The sequence below is a fragment of the Haemorhous mexicanus genome, chromosome Z (genome assembly GCF_027477595.1).
Source record: "Haemorhous mexicanus isolate bHaeMex1 chromosome Z, bHaeMex1.pri, whole genome shotgun sequence".
In the NCBI taxonomy this organism is placed as follows: domain Eukaryota; kingdom Metazoa; phylum Chordata; class Aves; order Passeriformes; family Fringillidae; genus Haemorhous; species Haemorhous mexicanus.
In genome coordinates, this window is record NC_082381.1 from 1,415,737 (window position 1) to 1,434,087 (window position 18,351).

An 18,351-nucleotide genomic window follows, 5' to 3' on the forward strand; every position below is an offset into this window, starting at 1 on the left:
ATAATTTCCATATAATTGTTATGACTGGTTATATTGTATTTATTAGATCAGCAATGAAAGAGGTTTTGGGCCTCCTGAGTTCTGTAGTTTTCCGCAACAGTCAAAAAATCATGTGGATATACTAGATGCCTACAATAATTTGACCTAATTTTGTAGGCAAATAAAATCTCCTAATGATTTCTTTTGTAGAGAACTTCCAAGGTTTGCAAGCAGTTTGTGAATGGAAACAGTTTGTGAATGGGTTATGCAATTGATTTTTTAATTCTAAGTAGAATTATTCCATTTAGAAGTTGCTAATCAAATTTGCTTACCAGCACCTTTGTACATGCCCTGCCTGGTGAACTGAAATGGGTTTCTATTTACTCTTCTGTGCAGTACTTATGAAAACATCCCAGACAGCAGTTAGAATGGACTCGCTAAATGAGTATTCAGAAGTGAGGTGTCAATTTCTTGCATTCTTATACATCTGAGATGTTCTTGCAACTTGTCTATACCTTTAAGGCGTAAATTTTAGACACAGCTTCTAAATTGCTGTCTGGGTATTGTAGTCTGACTCCTGCAGTTGCTTTTACTTCAAAAAGTGTCAACTTTTTTGGTTTTCCCCTATTGCTCGAAGTGTGAGTTTTCTAGTAGCCTGCTTTTATGTTACTGATGATGCCCCCTCCTTCTCTGGAAGCTTGGTGAGCTTTTGAGGCAAAAAGGCAAAGTCATTGCAAAGATGTTTTGTATCAATACATATCCACATATCCACAGGATCACAGAGTAAGTGAGACTGTCAGGGACATGGTCTCCAGTATGCTCTGCCAGGGGGGTCAGATGAGGATGCTTCACTCAGTTGTGTGAAACCCCCAAGGATGGAGATGATCCACCCTCCCAAGGTCCTGACTCCACTGCTGGGTTGTCCAACTGGAAAAAGGGCTGCTTCTTATTTCTAGCCTCAGACTCCATGTTTCAGTTGTGCTGCTGCTTCTCACTCTTCTGGCATACTTCACTGAAGAGCCTATCTACATCTTCTGCATCCCCTCGCATCAGTGCTGGGTGTCTTGTTGGAGCCCCTGAAGCCATATCTCATCCCAGCCTCTTCTCAGAGACCAAGGGCTCCAGCTCCACCATCTGTTACCAGAATAGTCACTCTGCCCCTGAAGACTCTCCAGGCTGCTGGTGTCTCTTCTGTGTTGTGGACTGAAGCCGGAGGTGGTACTGAGGCAGGAGCTCGGTAACAAGCACTGAGCAGAGGGGACAGACCCTGCTGTCCCCTGTCTCTCAGATCATTCCTGTTCACACCACCCCAAGCACCTGTGGCCTTGATTGCTGCCCAGGCACAAGGATGACCCTGGCTCAGCCCACTGACACCCAGGGCCATGTCCCAGATCTGCCCTGCCCCTGGGGCTGCACATTCCTTCCATCCCCTTTTCCAGGTGGCAGGTGGACAGGGTGAACAGGACAGGCGCTGTACAGACCCCAAGGAACCCTTCTTGATACTGGCCCACTGCCAAGCCAGGCATCCCTCCCCTGCCAGCCTGGCATCCCTCCCACGCTGTAATGTCACAGACCAGCTATGGAAGCCTGGTTAGATGCTGCAGAAAGCGGTGAGGTGGGTGAGGCATGACTGACCCTTGGTTAATTCTGGCTTCTTTCACTGTTTCCTCCTTCATGTGGCCAGATGCTGGCTCCAGGAGGCCTCACTCCTTCATTTTACTTCAGGGTTATGGCCAGACGGCTGGCCTGTTGTTCCATAGGGTGGCTTTTGCCCGTTTTTGAAGGCATGCATTGTTATGGACGAACGAGGCCAGAATTTCTTGAGAGAAAAAGGCTCTCATTTATTAGAAAGGAGACAGAGGGCCGGAGATAGGCTCAGACCCCCACACAACAAGTCAAAAAATAACAGTGTGTCTAACTCTCATACGCTGGGTTCTCCAGGAAGCAAGTTCCTCAAAAGAACCTCGAACTTAACTGCTCTCATTTTTATAGCCCCCCTTCGGGTCCAGGATTGGTGGGTTTTGGATCCACGTGGTGATTGGCTTGTTTCTGGTGTTCCTATTGGTCTTCATTGCCGTTCATTCCTGACCAATCATTTCCTCGGGACGTCAAATTATTGGTTGGGTCTTTTGTCCCATCACCTTCCACGGCCCTGGTCCCTCTGCGCTGACCCTGTCTCTGGACGCTGCTCCTCCCCCCCAGAACCTGCACAGAACACTGACCAACCCCCCCAAAACAACAGCTCCCCCTCCCAAGGTCATGACAAACAACTCAACCCCAACTCAACACAAACTGAATCTCAATCATTACATGCGTGATGTTTGCTGTTCTCCAGTTATTGGGGACACCGTGATCTTCATGGCCTTGGAATCTGGCAGTACATGGGCATCAGCTACCTCCCTCAGCACCCTGGGGTGCATCCTGACATGTGTGTGAAACAAGTGCTCCTGTGCTAAACGTCATCTCAGCCTGCTAATGCCCCTACACCTTGAGCCCTGTGTCCCAGAGTGTAGGAAACTGCCTTCTCCAGTTTGCTTTGGCAGAGCATTGAATCAACCAAGCACAATTTGCCTGGGTTGAAAAACTGAGTGCCGAACTAATCTCATGCTTCTGGATATCAAGAAGTACCTTACTAAAGTGTCTCACCTCCTGCATTTCCTTCCAGTTGTTTTGGGGTTTGCTTTTAGTTGGTTTGTTAGTTGGTTGATTTTTTTTTTAAATTTATTTTTTTCACCTGTAAGCTCTCACTCATCTCCACTGAAGACTGTCTTTTAGAATGCTCATCTCCAGAGTCTTGCAGATGTTTACATCTAACCTGCCCCTAAAAGGACAAGTAGTACATCTGAGGACTGAGGCAGATGCATTTGGGTTGTTGGAGGATGTTTGGTTTCTTAAAAGAGGAAAAGTGAAGAATTTATCTCCATTTCCTAGGGTATATTAACTTCTGAAATGTCTAAAGGAGATCTGGACTGTCAGCTGCCACTATAAATTACACTGAAGTTAATCCTGTAGGAGAGACTGAAGCCTGTTGAAGCCTGTGTGAGAGTAATGACTGAATTTGGAATCTGGGTTATTATTCCAGAGGCAAAGCTTTAATGCAAGCTGAGTTTCTGGTATCTTTCTGTCCTGTTTCTGACTAGGACAGGGTTAATTACCGTCAGAAGCCAACCAGGGCCTGGCTAGGGCCCAGAGGTTGTTCTCGGCCATGTCAGGTCATTGCCAAGGCTTGGGGGGAAGGGAATCCCTTCTGGGGAGCAGGGGACCTTTCTGGATCAAGGTAGTGCTGTCTTGTCTATTGTCAGGGGTTTTCCCTGTGAATCGTTCATTTTTTGTGCCCTTTGTCATCAGTTTGTTGTTCATTTCCTTATCTCGCTGCTGTTTCCAGCAAACTGTTCTTATCTCAACCCATGTTCTTTACCTTTTGTGCCTCCAGTTCTCCTCTCCAGTCCCGGCAGAGGGAAGGACAGGGAGAGGAGGAGGAGTGGGAGAACGGTGCACGGTTTGACATGTTTCAGTGGGAACACCGAATTAGGAAATTACAGAATTATAAGGTTGGAAGAGACCTTTAGGATCATTGAGTCCAAGCCATGCCCTACCACCTTAACAAAAACATCGTACCAACTGCCACATCCAGTCTTTTTTTAAACCCATCCAGGGATGGTGACTCCACCACCTCCCCGAGCAGATGATCCCAGTACTTTATCACTCTATCAGTAAAAAACTTTTTCCTAACATCCAACCTAAACTTCCCTCGGTGCAGCTCAAGACTGTGTCCTCTTGTTCTGTCCATTGCTGCCTGGTGAAAGAGACCATCCCCCACCTAACTACAACCAGTCTTCAGGAAGTTGTACAGAGTGATAAGATCACCTCTGAATCTCCTTTTCTCCAGGCTAAACACCCCCAGCTCCCTCAGTTATTCCTCATGGGGCTGGTGTTCCGACCCCCTCACCAGCCTTGTTGCCCTCCTCTGGATGCATTCAAGTGTCTCAATGTCTTCCTAAACCATGGAATACCTTTCCTAAAACATGGCAGCCTTATTTGGCACCTAACGTGCAGCCGGAAGAGCTGAGATAGCAGAGCCACTTGGAAACAAATTTGATCTGGGTATTTGTCACAGTAGGTATAGAGCCACTGGTCACAATGTTACTAGGTCTGTTCATATGGCTGTGGTACGCCGGGATGTGTATGTTGCCATTTGCGCTCCTTCCAACACTCTTCCCCTAAGCAGTGGGAAGAATCAATTGCTTTGTTGCTCTACTGTGTGATATCAGCTTATGGCATCAGAGCATCAAGGGCAATGAGGGTCATTTGTGATGTGTGTTCAGTGCTCTCTCCTAATTTGATCTTGGGTGCTACCTTTGGGAGTCCATTAATAATTGCATCAAGTCCATGGATGATTTTCTCCAGCTTTTCGTCCCTTTTTCCTCCTTCAGGACTGTTACGACAGCTTTGGAGACTTTTGAATTTCTTTTGGATGTTGAGGAAACCATGTTCTTGCTGCTAAGTCTGCCAGATCCCCCAGTATGGTCTACATCATGGTTAGAGTCAAGAATTATTTCTGGGAGGGTTATTCAGAGTTCTGCCCCAAGGATGGACAATCATTAGTGGCATGCAATGTGGAGGGACATTGGCCAGTATTTGGAAGACTTCTCCAGTAATTTGGAAGTTCACCCCGGTCAACTACAGGACCCTGTTAAAATGATACAATTTATAATGGAAAAATGCTGTGGCAGTTCCAGAGAGGTGCAAAATTATGCAACATGCTGGGCTCTGACTGCTCTTTATTGAACACTGCTCAATACTAGAATGTGCCCTCAGGAGGAGGACAGGGAAAGCAAAGCAAGAATCACTGTGGCCACTCAACTCCACCTGAACCAGAGGAACAGCCCATGCCAGTAGTGGTTGCTCTTAGAAATGAAGAAATCCAAGACCAAATCAGTTCACTTCGTAGCTTGAGGAGGAAGTAGGGCCCTCATGACAGGAGGAAGAGGGAGGGCCAGATCCCCTGATCACTATCCCTGGGTGAGTTGTGAGATATGTGAAAAGATTTCACCTGCCAGTTAGGGGACCTGGCTGCTCTGATGCTTGGGTATTGTGGCCCATGATATGAAACTAGATGGTAGTGAAGCCAAGCAGCTGGGATGCCTGTCCCAGGATTTTGACAAGGGCATTGGGAAGAGGACAGAAGCTCTCAGCCTTTGGAGGTGACTCCTGTCAAGCGTGAGAGAAAGGTGCTCTCTCAGGGGTGATCTAGTAGTGCACCCTGGGTGGGACACCATGGAGAAAGGTATCCAGTACCTGGGAGAATGAATGTTCTGGAGGTAATCTCTAGGGATTCAAATAATGTGCATCCAAATGAGGTCCAGTGTGCACAATCCACATGGCAGGAGTTTGCATGGAGCACATGATCATCGTACACCAACTCATTGGCATTGACTTCCATGACAGGAGGAGAACAAAGAGCTTCAGGTAACTACAGGATTCCAGCAATATGAAGATTTTTTTTTTTGTTTCCCAACCAACTTGCACATTGGCTGTGGAAAGACTGTCCAGGACTGCAGACAGATTCAAAAGGCTCAAGTAAGGTAGAGAGGAAATGTCCCATTCCCCAACAGTATGGACTTGTGTCTCTATTGGGAGCAAGTGGAGCCCTTCAAGAGAGAGGGTACTGATGATGAGCTAACCTGTGGTTTTTGTTGCGTGACCATGGAAACAACGTGTGGAAGTGGGATGGAAAATTCTCCTGAAGACTGCTTTTGCCATAAACCAAACTAAGGTCAACAGACTTGCCCAGGAAATTCAGTTTAGGATTAAAATTCAATTTAGGAGTAAAATAACAGGATGGATGTTGTCAAATTCCAATGGATGTGGTCAGCACATTAGTAGCTATGATCCCAGCCAACCAGCAAGAAAGAAGCATAGCTTTCCTAGGTGTTGTGGGTTTTTCAAGGATCTGCGTTTAGGATTACCATCAGATTGAAAGTCCTCTCAATCAAGTGACCTGAAAGAAGAATGATTTTTAGTGGGGTCCTGAACAACAAGCTTTTGAACAAATCAGACTAGAGGCTGATCATGCAACAGCCCTCAGGCTGTCATGACAGGACAAGATGTGAAAAATGTCCTCTATTTTGTAGGTTCGGAAAATGGTCCTTTCTGGAGTCTTGGGAAAAATATACCTGGGGAGGCTTAAGGATAACCCTGGGGTTCTGGAGTCAGGGATGTTCTTCATTGCGGAATGGTGCTCCCCAGTTCCGTGCCCCCACCAAGATTCTCCAAAACCACATGCCTCTCCCTCCCCCTCCATCTTTCCTTCCCCCTTTCCACTGCAGTGGGGTGAAGTTGAGAATTGGAGATACAAAAGGCAAAAGATCATGGTTTGAGATAAGAACAATTTACTGGAAACAGCAATTTGATAAGAAAAAAAGCAAACAGTAACAGCAACAATGTTAATTTAAAAAGTGTACCAAAAAAAAAAAAAAGTGATCATTCAAAAACACTCACTGCAGAGCTTGTGATCCCAGCAGGGCCAACCTCTCTGCTCTGTTCCTCTTGGGTCTGGCACCACCTGAACCTGTCTCTGGCTTGAAACCAGCTCTCTCCACTACACATACTCATCCAGAAATAATCCCTTCTTCCCACAAGAGAGAGAGAGATGCTATCAACTCTGCCTGCAGCAAAGATATGAGGTGCTAAAGAGTAACATCTGGGCCCTAGCCATGCCCCATTGCACCTAGTGCAAGAAATTAACCCTGTCCTGGACAAAAGCAGGACAGGGATACAAAGGATCTGAGGTCTGCTACACTCCAACTGAAATAGACCATGGCAGTTTATGGAGTTTATGCTTCAGAAGTGATGGACACAAAGCACAGCTCCTCCTGGCACCCTGACTGCCAGTGCTGGGCTTGATGTTTAAAGGGAAAGTCCCTGCCACACATCTTGGCACTGATGCTTAATAGAGTAAGTGGAGTGTGCTGATGACACAGTGAGCTTGAACAGAAAACTCCAATTACCCAGGAATCAGGAACTGGCCCACAGTCAAAAATTTTGGATTTTTCTCAGAAGAGAACAAAGAGGAGGTGACACATCCTGCTGAGGAGGTCCCACCATATAATCAGCTACCAGAAAATGAAAAGTGATAGACTCTCTTCACTGATGCTTCCTGCTATACTGGAAGGACACATCAAAAATGGGAAGCTGCTGCATTGGAGTCCTATGTGGCAAGTTGCAGAAGCTATTCAGGGACAAGATGGATCAAGTCAGGTTGCAGAGCTGAAAGCCATCCAGCTGGCTTTAGATACCATTGAATGAGAGAAATGGCCAGTGCTCTACCTCTATATTGACTCATGAATAGTAGCAAATGCTCTGTAGCTGTGGCTTGAGCAGTGGATAAATAAATGGGCAGTGCAGAGCCCCCATGTGGGCTGCTGAGCTCTGGAAAGATACCAGTGCCTACACAGACGAGTTGGCTGTAAAAGCACATCATATAGATGCACACACCCCAGGAGCGGGACTGCTGAAGAGCATCACTACAATGGACAGGTGGATTAGGCTGCCAAGATTGAAGTGTCTTGGGTGGACCTGGACTGGCAGCATAAGGGTGGATTATTTCTGGCTCATTGGGCCCATGACACCCCGGGTCATCAGGGAAGAGATGCAGCAATACAGACAGGCTCATGACTGTGGGGTGGATTTAATGATGGACTATTTCCCAAGTGATCCATAACTGTGAGACATACACTGTGATCAAGTAAGCCAAGTGGGTAAAGCCTCTGTGGTATGGGGGATGATGGTTAAAACATAAATATGGAGAGGCCTGGCAGATTGATTCCATAGATCCGTGGTCCAGAGAGCACGGTATTGAATGGGTATCAAGTTCCCTGTCATGCACCAGCCTCTGTGAAAGTTGAATGGGACAATGGACTGTTAAAACCACATGGAAAGCAATGGGCTGTAGGACCTTCAGACATTGGGAACTGCATTTAGGAAATCATCTGGTTGGCTAATACCAGAGACACTGCCAATGAACTTGCCTTGCCCAATCAAAACCTTCATGTACTGTAGAAGGGGAGAAAAGGGTAAAGTTTTCATGGTGCATATGAGGAATATGTTTGGGAAGTCAGTTTGCATTAGCCTTTCTCAAGCAAAGGCAAACCCACCCATAGGAATGTTTTTTTTCAATGACCTGGGTATGCTTGGTGGATAACGCAGAGGGACTGTAAAACAGGGTGTGTACCTGAAGGTGATTTGATTTTTTGAGTGAGAACAGTCTGTAATGTCAAACTGTGTGTGTAGTTTTGGTTGCTGAATGACACTGGCACTGTGTGCCATAACTACCCTGGACAGTGAGCGTGGACAGCTCCAGATACACTGGTCATGAGCTCGTGGTGCGGCTTGCAACCACCTGACAGCACACCAGCCCTCCTGCCATGGAAGGCATCTAGGACAGAGAACCCACAGCCATGGGCTCAATTAATTCTATAGATATCTTGGAGGGATAGCCATTGACTATGATACCTAAGATGCTACCTAAGCTTGGGTGTCTATATGTGTATATGTATATATATGTATAGACACACATGCATATGTGTATATGTGTACATATATATATGTGTGTGTGTGTGTGTGTGTGTGTGTATGTATGTATGTAATTGGAAGGCATATGATTTGGTCAAGAGATAGATGGTATAGAATAAGGGGTCTCATTCCTGTCAGGACAGGGTTATTTTCTGCAGGAGTCATGAGGGAACATGGCTAGGATTTAAGGGTTATTCTCCACCACCTCATATCACTGCTGGGAGTGAGGGATTCTCTCTCTTCCAGAGAGTATCACAGAGGATGGTAAGTTGGAAAGGATCCACAGTGAGCATTGAGCCCTGATACGGCTATTCCCAAGAGTCATACCATGCTCTGAAAGGTATGGGCTGGCATAGAGTGACAGAGGGAGTGGTTAGGTGTTGTCTGTTGTTGAGGGGTTTCTGTGTGAAATATTCATTTCTTGTGCTGTTTATTATTAGTATTGTTGCTGTTACTGTTTGTTCCCTTATCTCGTTGATGTTTCCAGTAAATTGTTATTTCATTCTGCAATTGTTACCTTTTGTGTCTCCAGTTGTTCTCTCCAGTGCACTGCAGGGAGAAGGGAAGGGAAAGGGGTGAGTGAGTGAGCGGTGTGTGGCTTGGAGAGTCCCAGTGGGAGCATTAAAGTGAGGAGTACCACACTCAAAAGTAAGACCCGCGGCTGTTTGGGTCCACTCTGGCTAGCTATGGACCCTAGCCCACACAGTCTTACATAGACGAAAGCAAAAGACGAGACATGCTCTTTTCCACGTGGGGACGAATGTCCTCTGTTTATTGGCTTCCAAGGAGACACTTCACTCTCTGGTGACTCCCCAGGTGGGAAAGAGGGCATTGGCTGATGGCGGGAGACTTTTATACCTGGGGGAATGGGGGCGGAGGAAGAAGAGCACAGCCATTGGGATACAGGTGAGGAGTGGTGAGGGGAGGGCTAAACCAGAGGAGGGACAACCTGGGCTGACACTTGGGGGTGGGAAAAGAGGGAAACCATGTGGTCACAGGATGCAAATCATGTGAACAGTACAAATTACCAGACACCCAGTGCAAACAACTAAATAACTATTTAGTGCAATACAACATCCAAACCATGACAATCTCCCTCAATGCTGCACTTCAATCCATGTATTTGGTATATCCGCTTTGCTGGCTTCCAAGGCTTAACATAAAGGTCACCCTGAAATTCTTCTCCTGATTGTTGAGGATAACTGCTAGATCTTTTTTAGTACTTAGAATAACCAGTGGTGATACTCATAGCAAACCTCAGTGTCCTACAACATTCCTCTGAATTGGAACAGGTCAGAAGCTGTATTGCTCATGTCAGAATTTCTCTATGGGACTCTCAAACAGTTACAGAACCACACAGAATCATACCATGGTTTGGATGGGAAGGGACTTTTGAAGACTGTCTAGTTCAACCCCCCAACTGTTTTTAGTGTTCCTCAGAGAACAAATTCTATACCCAACTAAACATAATTATGATATTCAATGATGTTCAATTCAATGTCACTGCCATTGTTGCAATTTTTTTCAACACGGCTAATTTTTACTGCATTCCATGTGAGACAACTGCAGTATTTTTCTTTGCAGGAAGTTATTTGAGCTGCTCACATGTAGATCCTTAAGTTTTATGCAAGTGAGTCTAATATAAAATAATTCCTGTATTTTTAATGTGAGGTGCTGCTGTGGACGGCTGATTGGAGAGCACCCAGGAATAGAATGCAGCTGGCCTGTTTGTCAGGCTGGCTCACAGAGCAATGGTGGAGAATGGTCTGTGCAAAAACACACAAAGTTGAGTCCAACAGATGCATTTGGTACAATCAATTTTCAAGATGGAGACCACACGTACCATGCCAAGGTAATAGGTGCTGTTTTTATATGTTGCTGACTTGTTTTTGCAATTTCAGTGTAAGAAAAGAAAGGCAAGCAAAGACAAAAATTTTATTGGGTGCCCATCAGATTGATTGTCTTAAGAGGGCAGGGGTATCTAAAAGTAAACTGGTTTAAAATGTGTGTATATTTTGTGTTGAACTTCCCTGTGGTTAGGGATATGCTGTCTGCATTGCTCACGTGCATTTTTGTGCTATCATGTTAGGATAGCATGACAGCTCTAATCCTTCACAAATCTGCAAGACATTAATTCTTAGAACTTTGTAATGTGCTGCAGTTTCTTCTCCTGAAATATTTAAAAGATGTTTATTTTACCCATTATTTTCCTTTCCAGTATATTAGACTTTCTTATGACAGCAATTTGGATCAGCTGTTGCACCTGATGGTAAAAGAATGGCAGATGGAATTGCCAAAGCTAGTGATCTCTGTTCATGGAGGCATTCAGAATTTCAAGCTTCCCTCAAAGGTCAAGCAGGTTTTCAGCAAAGGGCTGGTGAAAGCAGCTGAGTCTACAGGAGCATGGATAATTACAGAAGGCATCAACAGCGGTAGTGTTATTATTTTTCTTTGTTTCACTTTTCCTTTTGCTGTTTTTTCCCTGCATAACAGCATGTTCATTTAGGTCAAAATAGATTGAAATTGTATGAAAATTGGTGATATTTTAATACAAAATGAAGCCATTTAAGTAGCAGTGCAAAATTCAAAGAGTGGAATCATGTTAGTTTTCTGGTGACATGCATTCTGCATATTTTAATTAAAGAGCAGAGTATTTTGCATGTCATAAGAAACGCTGTATATAGCCAGAACTTGTGTGCAGTAAATTTATCTGCTTCTTTAAAATATTTAGGTTCTGTGGACTGTGATTAGTATTTTTGAAACAATTTTCAAAGCTCAATTTAACTTGTGTTTTATAATTGATAAAGTTTTGAATCAGGATAATCCAATAATGAGCCTATTAGTAGCTGAAAATCCCTTTGGACTACTCTCAAAAACTCAGTGGGGTCAGTAAACTGTGGAACTGAAAGTTTTACTCCTTTAGCTGTTATTCAATCTGGTGATCTTACAGGAGAACTGTCCTGGGCATTTATGCAACTAGTGAAGTTTTATGAATGTGAAAAGCACCATTAGCAACATGTAAAAGTATTTTTAATTAGAAATATGTGCTGAATTTGAAGCAGTGATACATTACACCTGAACTGTGAAGAGTACATCAAATACACAAGTTGGGTACAATGTTCTGGTTTTGATTGAAATATAACTACCATACAAATTATGTAATGTGAAAACTTTCTTGATGTTCTGTAGCAGGTCTCTGAATGTGGAAAAAAAATTATCATTTGATTATCTGTTTAGGAGTGTCCAGGCATGTGGGGGATGCACTCAAAGGCCGTGCCTCACCACACTTGAGAAAAATCTGTGCTATTGGGATTCCTCCATGGGGTATCATTGAGAATCAGAGGGATCTCATTGGAAAAGATGTGAGTTGGGTGCATTTTAATAACAAAAACCTTCATGTTACTGGGATGTTAGAACTTTCTTGCATAGCTGATTTTCTTCTAGATTAACTTCACTAGATTGATCTTTTTTTCACTGTAATAGAGGCTTAGATTTTACTCAGCAACAGAATTTTGTGGCATGTTGAGGCACTGCATTTTGCTTTTTGTGTATAACGGATAGCTTTAAAATACTTCTCTTCTTACAGGAAATTGCCATTCCTTTTAAAAATTATGTAGGCAGCTCTCTTGTAGTTGTAAATTGTTTTCTTGTATTAATATTCAGAATGAACAGTCAGATTAGCAGTGTACACAAATATCTATTAATATGTGTATTATTTTATTCACAATCTATTTTATATTCACAAACTATGACTTTATGTGAGGGCATAATCAACTCAAGCATCTAAAAGAACTTAAGTAGTAAGGTAAAATCTTTCCTTATAAATGTTAACTCATGTATTTTTAATGGGAATACAACCCAGGGAAACTATGTCATGGTGTTCCAGCTGTTGCCAAGAGTGCCAGGCAGTGACTCTGAGGGTTGCAAACCTAATCAGAAGTGTTTTCTGAAGTATTAATTATGGATTTGTCGCTGTTAAGAATCAAATGCTAAGAATCAATGTTTGAGTAGCTCAAAAAGCATGATGCAGAATTTAGAACAGCTACACTGTGATAAAGAAGTACATACAATTGAGAGAACATTAATTGTGGTATTTTGTTGGTTTCTTTGAGGACATTTTTGTTTTGGTTTTCTCAGGTAGTTTGCCTGTACCAGACTCTTGGTAACCCACTCAGCAAGCTGAGTACGCTCAACAGCATGCATTCTCATTTTCTAATGGCAGATGATGGGACAGTAGGCAAGTATGGGAATGAAATGATGCTAAGGAGGAATTTGGAGATGTACATATCACTTCAAAAAATACACACAAGTGAGTATTGCTGTGGCATATCTGTTTATGATAGAAAAACCTAAAAGATGGGGAGGTACTTTGCATTTCATGTTACATATTGTACATCTTGATTTGCCATAGCTTTCACCGAGGTCAAATGTCATTAATTGTATGTGTTGTGAACTCTAAAACTGAGGAAATTGAAAAGGACAGCATTTTTATAAAGCATTATGCATATGGATCTTACAAATGGGTTTCTCAGTTGTAGAGGCATCTAAATGACATAGATTATTTAGTAAATATTGAGCATTAGCTCACTTCACAGTTTTATGTGGTCACTATTTCACTACTAGGTACTTCCCCAGCATTTTGTGAGATGGAAAGATTGTTACATTCAGTGGAACTCAAATCCTTTTTACCATGTTAACTACTTTTGCCCTCATCACTGCTCTCTATTGCAAGCCTATGACTTCCTCAAGTACAGCAATGAAGAGTGGTTGCAGAAGTAAAACATTTAGCCAGTGTTTGACAGATTGCATTGCTTCCACCATTTATTTATAGAGTAAATAAGTTACAGTAGAGAAATAATTAAATAAATATTTATTACATAGACAATTATTTCCTTTTATGCACTAGATTATACAAATTATTTGTGCAAGTTCACTTTTACCTAGTCATTCAAATCTTCAAGTACATTAAAAAGGCATTAGTATGGTGATGTTGATGTTGCTTCCTTTATCTGCTCACATAATAGAATTGACAAACTTGGAAACCAACCCAATTCTTAACATGTTCATGTATAGAACTTTTTACTCGGACTCATATTTTCTTAGTATAAGCTTTTGCAAGTCAGGCTTTCACTTTCATTTCTATTGCATTGTACTTGAAATTTCTTTCTGTTTTTTTTAAAAACCTGCCCTGCTGATGTAACACTGGAGAGAGTCTCTGAAGAAATACCTGATTACTTTTCTATGTGTGTAGGTAAATACGTGGCTGTTGAACATGTTTCAAATGTCCTTGCATGTGACAACTATTATAAAGGGAAGAGGGAGATTGAGGATGTTCTTTCTTCCTGATTGTTTCAGTTTTTTCAATAGCTTTTCATGATCTTTTTTGATCAGATTGAAGAAGTTTTCTGAAAGTCTTAAAAGATGTAAGTGAAATTACAGATGGTGAAGGAATTATTTCCTCTCCATGTTGAACCATGTATAAGTATTTTTTCCCTGATGTTTTGACTTTTGTGTGTATGACTGAGATTTGTTTGTAACTGGTTAGGTGTGTTTTGAAACAGGAATGGGCCAAGGTGTTCCCATAGTCGGGCTGGTGCTGGAAGGAGGCCCCAGTGTGATCCTGATGGTGTGGGAGTATGTGAGGGCCAGCCCAGCTGTGCCAGTGGTTGTCTACGAGGGCACTGGCAGGGCTGCAGATATCTTGGCGTTTGCCCACAAGCACACAGGTGACACGGGGTGAGTAGTGGCATGACGCTCCTCCTCCTTGGTCTGCCATGCTGGCAGGTACCTGCAAACCCCTGTCTCAAAACTGCTGAGGTAATTTCTAATGCTTCTAGTAATGATGCCCCTCTGGTCTTTTGTCAGCTTTAACTTCTGTGGTAGGAGAATGGAGTTTCTTTCTTTCCTGCTTCAAACTAGTGCTGAGATAATTATTCTCAAATTTGCTATGGCTTTTTTGAAGAGAGAAAACTGCATGTAGCTGCTCTGAGTTATGAAATTTCTCACCTTTGGTGAGACACACTCATGGACTATACCCAGAGTATTTGCTGTTGTTTCAGCTCAGCCATGTCTCCAGCTATCAATATTCTGTATGTGAGCTTGGATTTGGATTGTACAAAACTTTTGAGACTAGAGCAGGGGTTCACTGCTGTAGGAGCCTCAGGCTGGAGTAAAGGGAAGACTAAGTTTCCTCATCTTTGGTTTTGAGTTATTCAGTGGTAGCCCAGATTTGTCAGCCTTGTCAAGGTGTCTATGTCACCACCAGTCCAGTTCCAGCTACAGGCTCTATTGAACCTACCCTGGTGAAAATTTTACATCCAAACTGAACATGAAAGTATATGCTTGCATAGCAAATTAATATTATATGTAAAAGTTTTTCAAAGTCAAAGAGAATTTTAAATAAAAAATTTAATTTAAAAGAGGTGCTCTGGGTTCACTCCCATTTAAGAAAATGAACTATTTAATAAACTTTATCTCCTAATTGTTTACTTATTGTCTTTTATGAATATACTTTTGGATATGTGGTATTTGCTCCTAGTGTGTTGTCTGAGAACTTTTTTCTTCACTTGCTTTTTTCCCTATATTTATGACATTTAAAAAAAATTCCTTCCATTAAAAAAAAAAAAAAAAAAAAGGACAATATGAATGGAAAGGTTAACAGAAAGACAAAAATGAGAAAAAAAATGGGGGAGATATTAAGTCTAATGGGCAAATGGTAAGGAGTTTCATTTTATGCCTATTTTTCTTTCTTTATTGAAAGAAATAAAAATCACTTTCAGTAATTTTTAGCTCTATGTTCACAGAAAATCCTTTGAAAATTGTTAATTTGCTGAGGTATTGCATTTTCAACAGTAAATATGTATGTCAGAACAAATGTGTATGTGATTAATAATTTATATTATGGGATAACTTTGCTTTTTGTTGAATGACAGATTAAGTCAACAGGGAATTAGAAAAAAAAAATTCTCCTAAGTTTCATCTTTTCTGAAGAGTCATTTGGGTGGGTAAGAAATATCTAAAATGGAATTGTCATTGATTATATATCTGTTTTCCAGGGATCTGTGTCCTCAGGTGAAGGAGGAGATCTTAATGATGATTCAGAACATATTTAGGTTGGAACAGAAACAGTCCAGTCGTCTATTTCATGTTTTGATGGAATGCATGAAGCACAGAGAGTCTGTGAGTAGGGTGCATGTGCTGAGTTTAGGAAGCTTTCATTTCCTGTTACCCTTTTTGCTCTTTCTCTGGTGGGTTGGCATGAGCACAGGTGTTATATCTAATATAAAGATAACAAATGTGTCTGTGCCAATCTCTATATTGAGTAGCTCTACAGAGCCTGTTTAATTAACTTATCAAGTTTCAGTTTCAGCCACTGTTAGTGGCTGATTTTAGTAGAAGACCAAATATCTTTGTTTTCACAAGAAAGATCAAGTAATTCCTATTTTTTTTTCTCCATTAGAGTCTTATTTATAATTTAGAAAGGTTTACTTCCATTCCTCTTCTCACAACAGAATTGTGGTAGAATTTGTCTCTGAAACACTGCTAGTAACTGGAAATCCCCTCCCTCCAGCTGCTGGCCATGCACTTGAGTAAACCATATTGGCTGCCACCAATCACCATCTTATTTTCCATGTGCCTTAGCATAGTTTCCAGGAGGATCTGCTCCATGCTTGTGCTGAAACTAATTGGCCTGTATTTTCCCAGGTTTTTCTTTTTAGCCTTTTAAAACACGGTAGTTTTGTTTCCCCTTCTACAGTTTGCTGTCTGTCACAACATTTCAAATGTGATGAAGTTCCCAGTATTTAGGCAAATAATAATAATTGTACTAATAATCACTAAAATGGATACCACCCAGTACATTTTTAGTATTTTTTGTATTACTTAATTTGAGTGTCTGTCTTGCAGTTGAGAACTGAATGTATATCAGCAATGTTGCATTTTTACATTTCTCAGGTTTAGGGGTTATTCAAAAGGAAACAAATTCATGTAAACTCCTACAGTAGGTTTATTCCAGTTTTCCTGGGGTGCCATTGCATTAAAAACCAAAATGGTGCACTTTCTGTCTGAAGCAAAGGAAAATTGTGTCTGGACCCTTGCCATTGTTTGTGTTGAAATGTGTATGATTTAATCTACCACAGCCCATACAAAGAAGAAATAACTACAGACTTCTCTGCCTCACCTCAAACAGTGTACTTCTGCAATTCTAACAGATAACCGTATTTGATGCCGAGTCAGAAGATGAGCAGGACATTGATTTGGCAATTCTGACGGCGCTCTTGAAAGGTATTAACAAATACGACCTATTTTTATCTGGCATGCAGTCTCACTGACTTATCTTTACAAAGTAAGGGAGTAACATAAATGTGTGAATACTGATAGATCCTTGCTGCCTCCTAGGTACGAATATATCTGCTTCAGATCAGCTAGATTTGGCATTGGCCTGGAACCAGCTAGATATTGCCAAGAAACACATACTTGTTTATGGACAACACTGGAAGGTACTATTACCTGTTCTTTCTCACCATGTCTTTACACTTTTTTTTGATGACTAATTTTTCATCATTTGCATTAGTCAAGCTATAATTAATAGTTTGAAGGTTGGACTCAGTCTTCCCTAGTGTGCTTCGATATTGAAGGAGGATTATCCTTAAAATAGTGAAGTATTCAACTACACAGTCTGTCAGATCACTGTTGTTTTTCCAAGGAAGAAATTATATCCTAACATTGGTTTTGCCATGAGCTTTTCCAAGCAGTTTCAGTGATACTTCTGGATATGTATTCTTCAAGCCTGTGTTGGCAATCAGTGGTGGTTAGGAATATTTCATTGTAGTTTAGAATACTCTTTTATCCAAAGATATAAACCCCAAAGGGGTGTTGCATCTGTTTTCTAGCTCTAGACAGAAATGCAGAAATCTCAGAGTAAATCACCAGGTAAAAAATAAAAGTAATGTCATTATTTTAGATATAGTTTCTTAGGAAGAGCTGCAATGCGAGAGTTAGGATCTGATTATAAGAGATGTCTCTGCTCAATTTAAGGTGTAGAAGAGATTTTCACACTAGCAGAGATTTTTTGAATAGTAAATGTGAGGTATGAGAAGGGCAGAGAGAAAGAGAGTGAGAGAGAAGTTAAGCAAAAGATACCACCATGTGGATTCCTGCAGTGTCCAGTTGGTTATTCTTCACCCTGGTCTTCAGAGGTGAGGTGCTTGAGTTGTAATTCTGGAGGTACCAATTTTACACAGTCTAAGTCCCAGATACTCACAAGATATGTTGTTCCCATATGGGAAATCCCATTCCCATAACTTCAGTTGGCATGCAGATAAATACTTGCTTCCTTTCTCACAGTTTGCCACAGTGGGAATTTTTGTCCAGATGCTAACTAAACCTTTACCTCCCTTAGGCCTGGAATTAAATCTTTCCTGCTGTGTCATCTGTGCTTATCTCAGGTTCTGTTGTGGTGGCTTATTTTATCAGGACAGTGTTTTGGGACAGCTAAGTGCATTCTTTAGGTCCTTACGAAAAGCAAGCTGTGATTTAGACCTGCATTAGTTACATGTCTGTGAAAGAACATATAGTAGCAATTTAATTGATTAATTAATTACTTAAATGTAAATGATGGTTTTCAAATTTTTATATATAATCCAGTACTTAAATATAACCCCCCATAAAGGAGATTTTTGTGTACATAAGATTTTTGTAGATGACAAATAAAAAACTCTATGTGCCTCAACACATTTCTCTTGTTTGTTTTGTGAATTAATATTATTTTCAAGAAATAAAATGGTCCAAGAAGTATTT

General features: G+C 41.6%; 1 protein-coding gene across 1 annotated transcript in view; it reads left to right on the forward strand.

Annotated features, from left to right (window-relative positions):
* Positions 1-18,351, forward strand: part of TRPM6 (transient receptor potential cation channel subfamily M member 6) — an 84,690-nt gene that overhangs the window by 13,325 nt on the left and 53,014 nt on the right. Inside the window, exons 4-11 of the mRNA XM_059874199.1 lie at positions 10,225-10,405; positions 10,772-10,985; positions 11,791-11,915; positions 12,691-12,862; positions 14,115-14,289; positions 15,609-15,732; positions 16,764-16,836; positions 16,951-17,051. Coding sequence (XP_059730182.1) covers positions 10,225-10,405; positions 10,772-10,985; positions 11,791-11,915; positions 12,691-12,862; positions 14,115-14,289; positions 15,609-15,732; positions 16,764-16,836; positions 16,951-17,051 — 1,165 coding nt within the window. The remainder of the gene's footprint in view (positions 1-10,224; positions 10,406-10,771; positions 10,986-11,790; positions 11,916-12,690; positions 12,863-14,114; positions 14,290-15,608; positions 15,733-16,763; positions 16,837-16,950; positions 17,052-18,351) is intronic.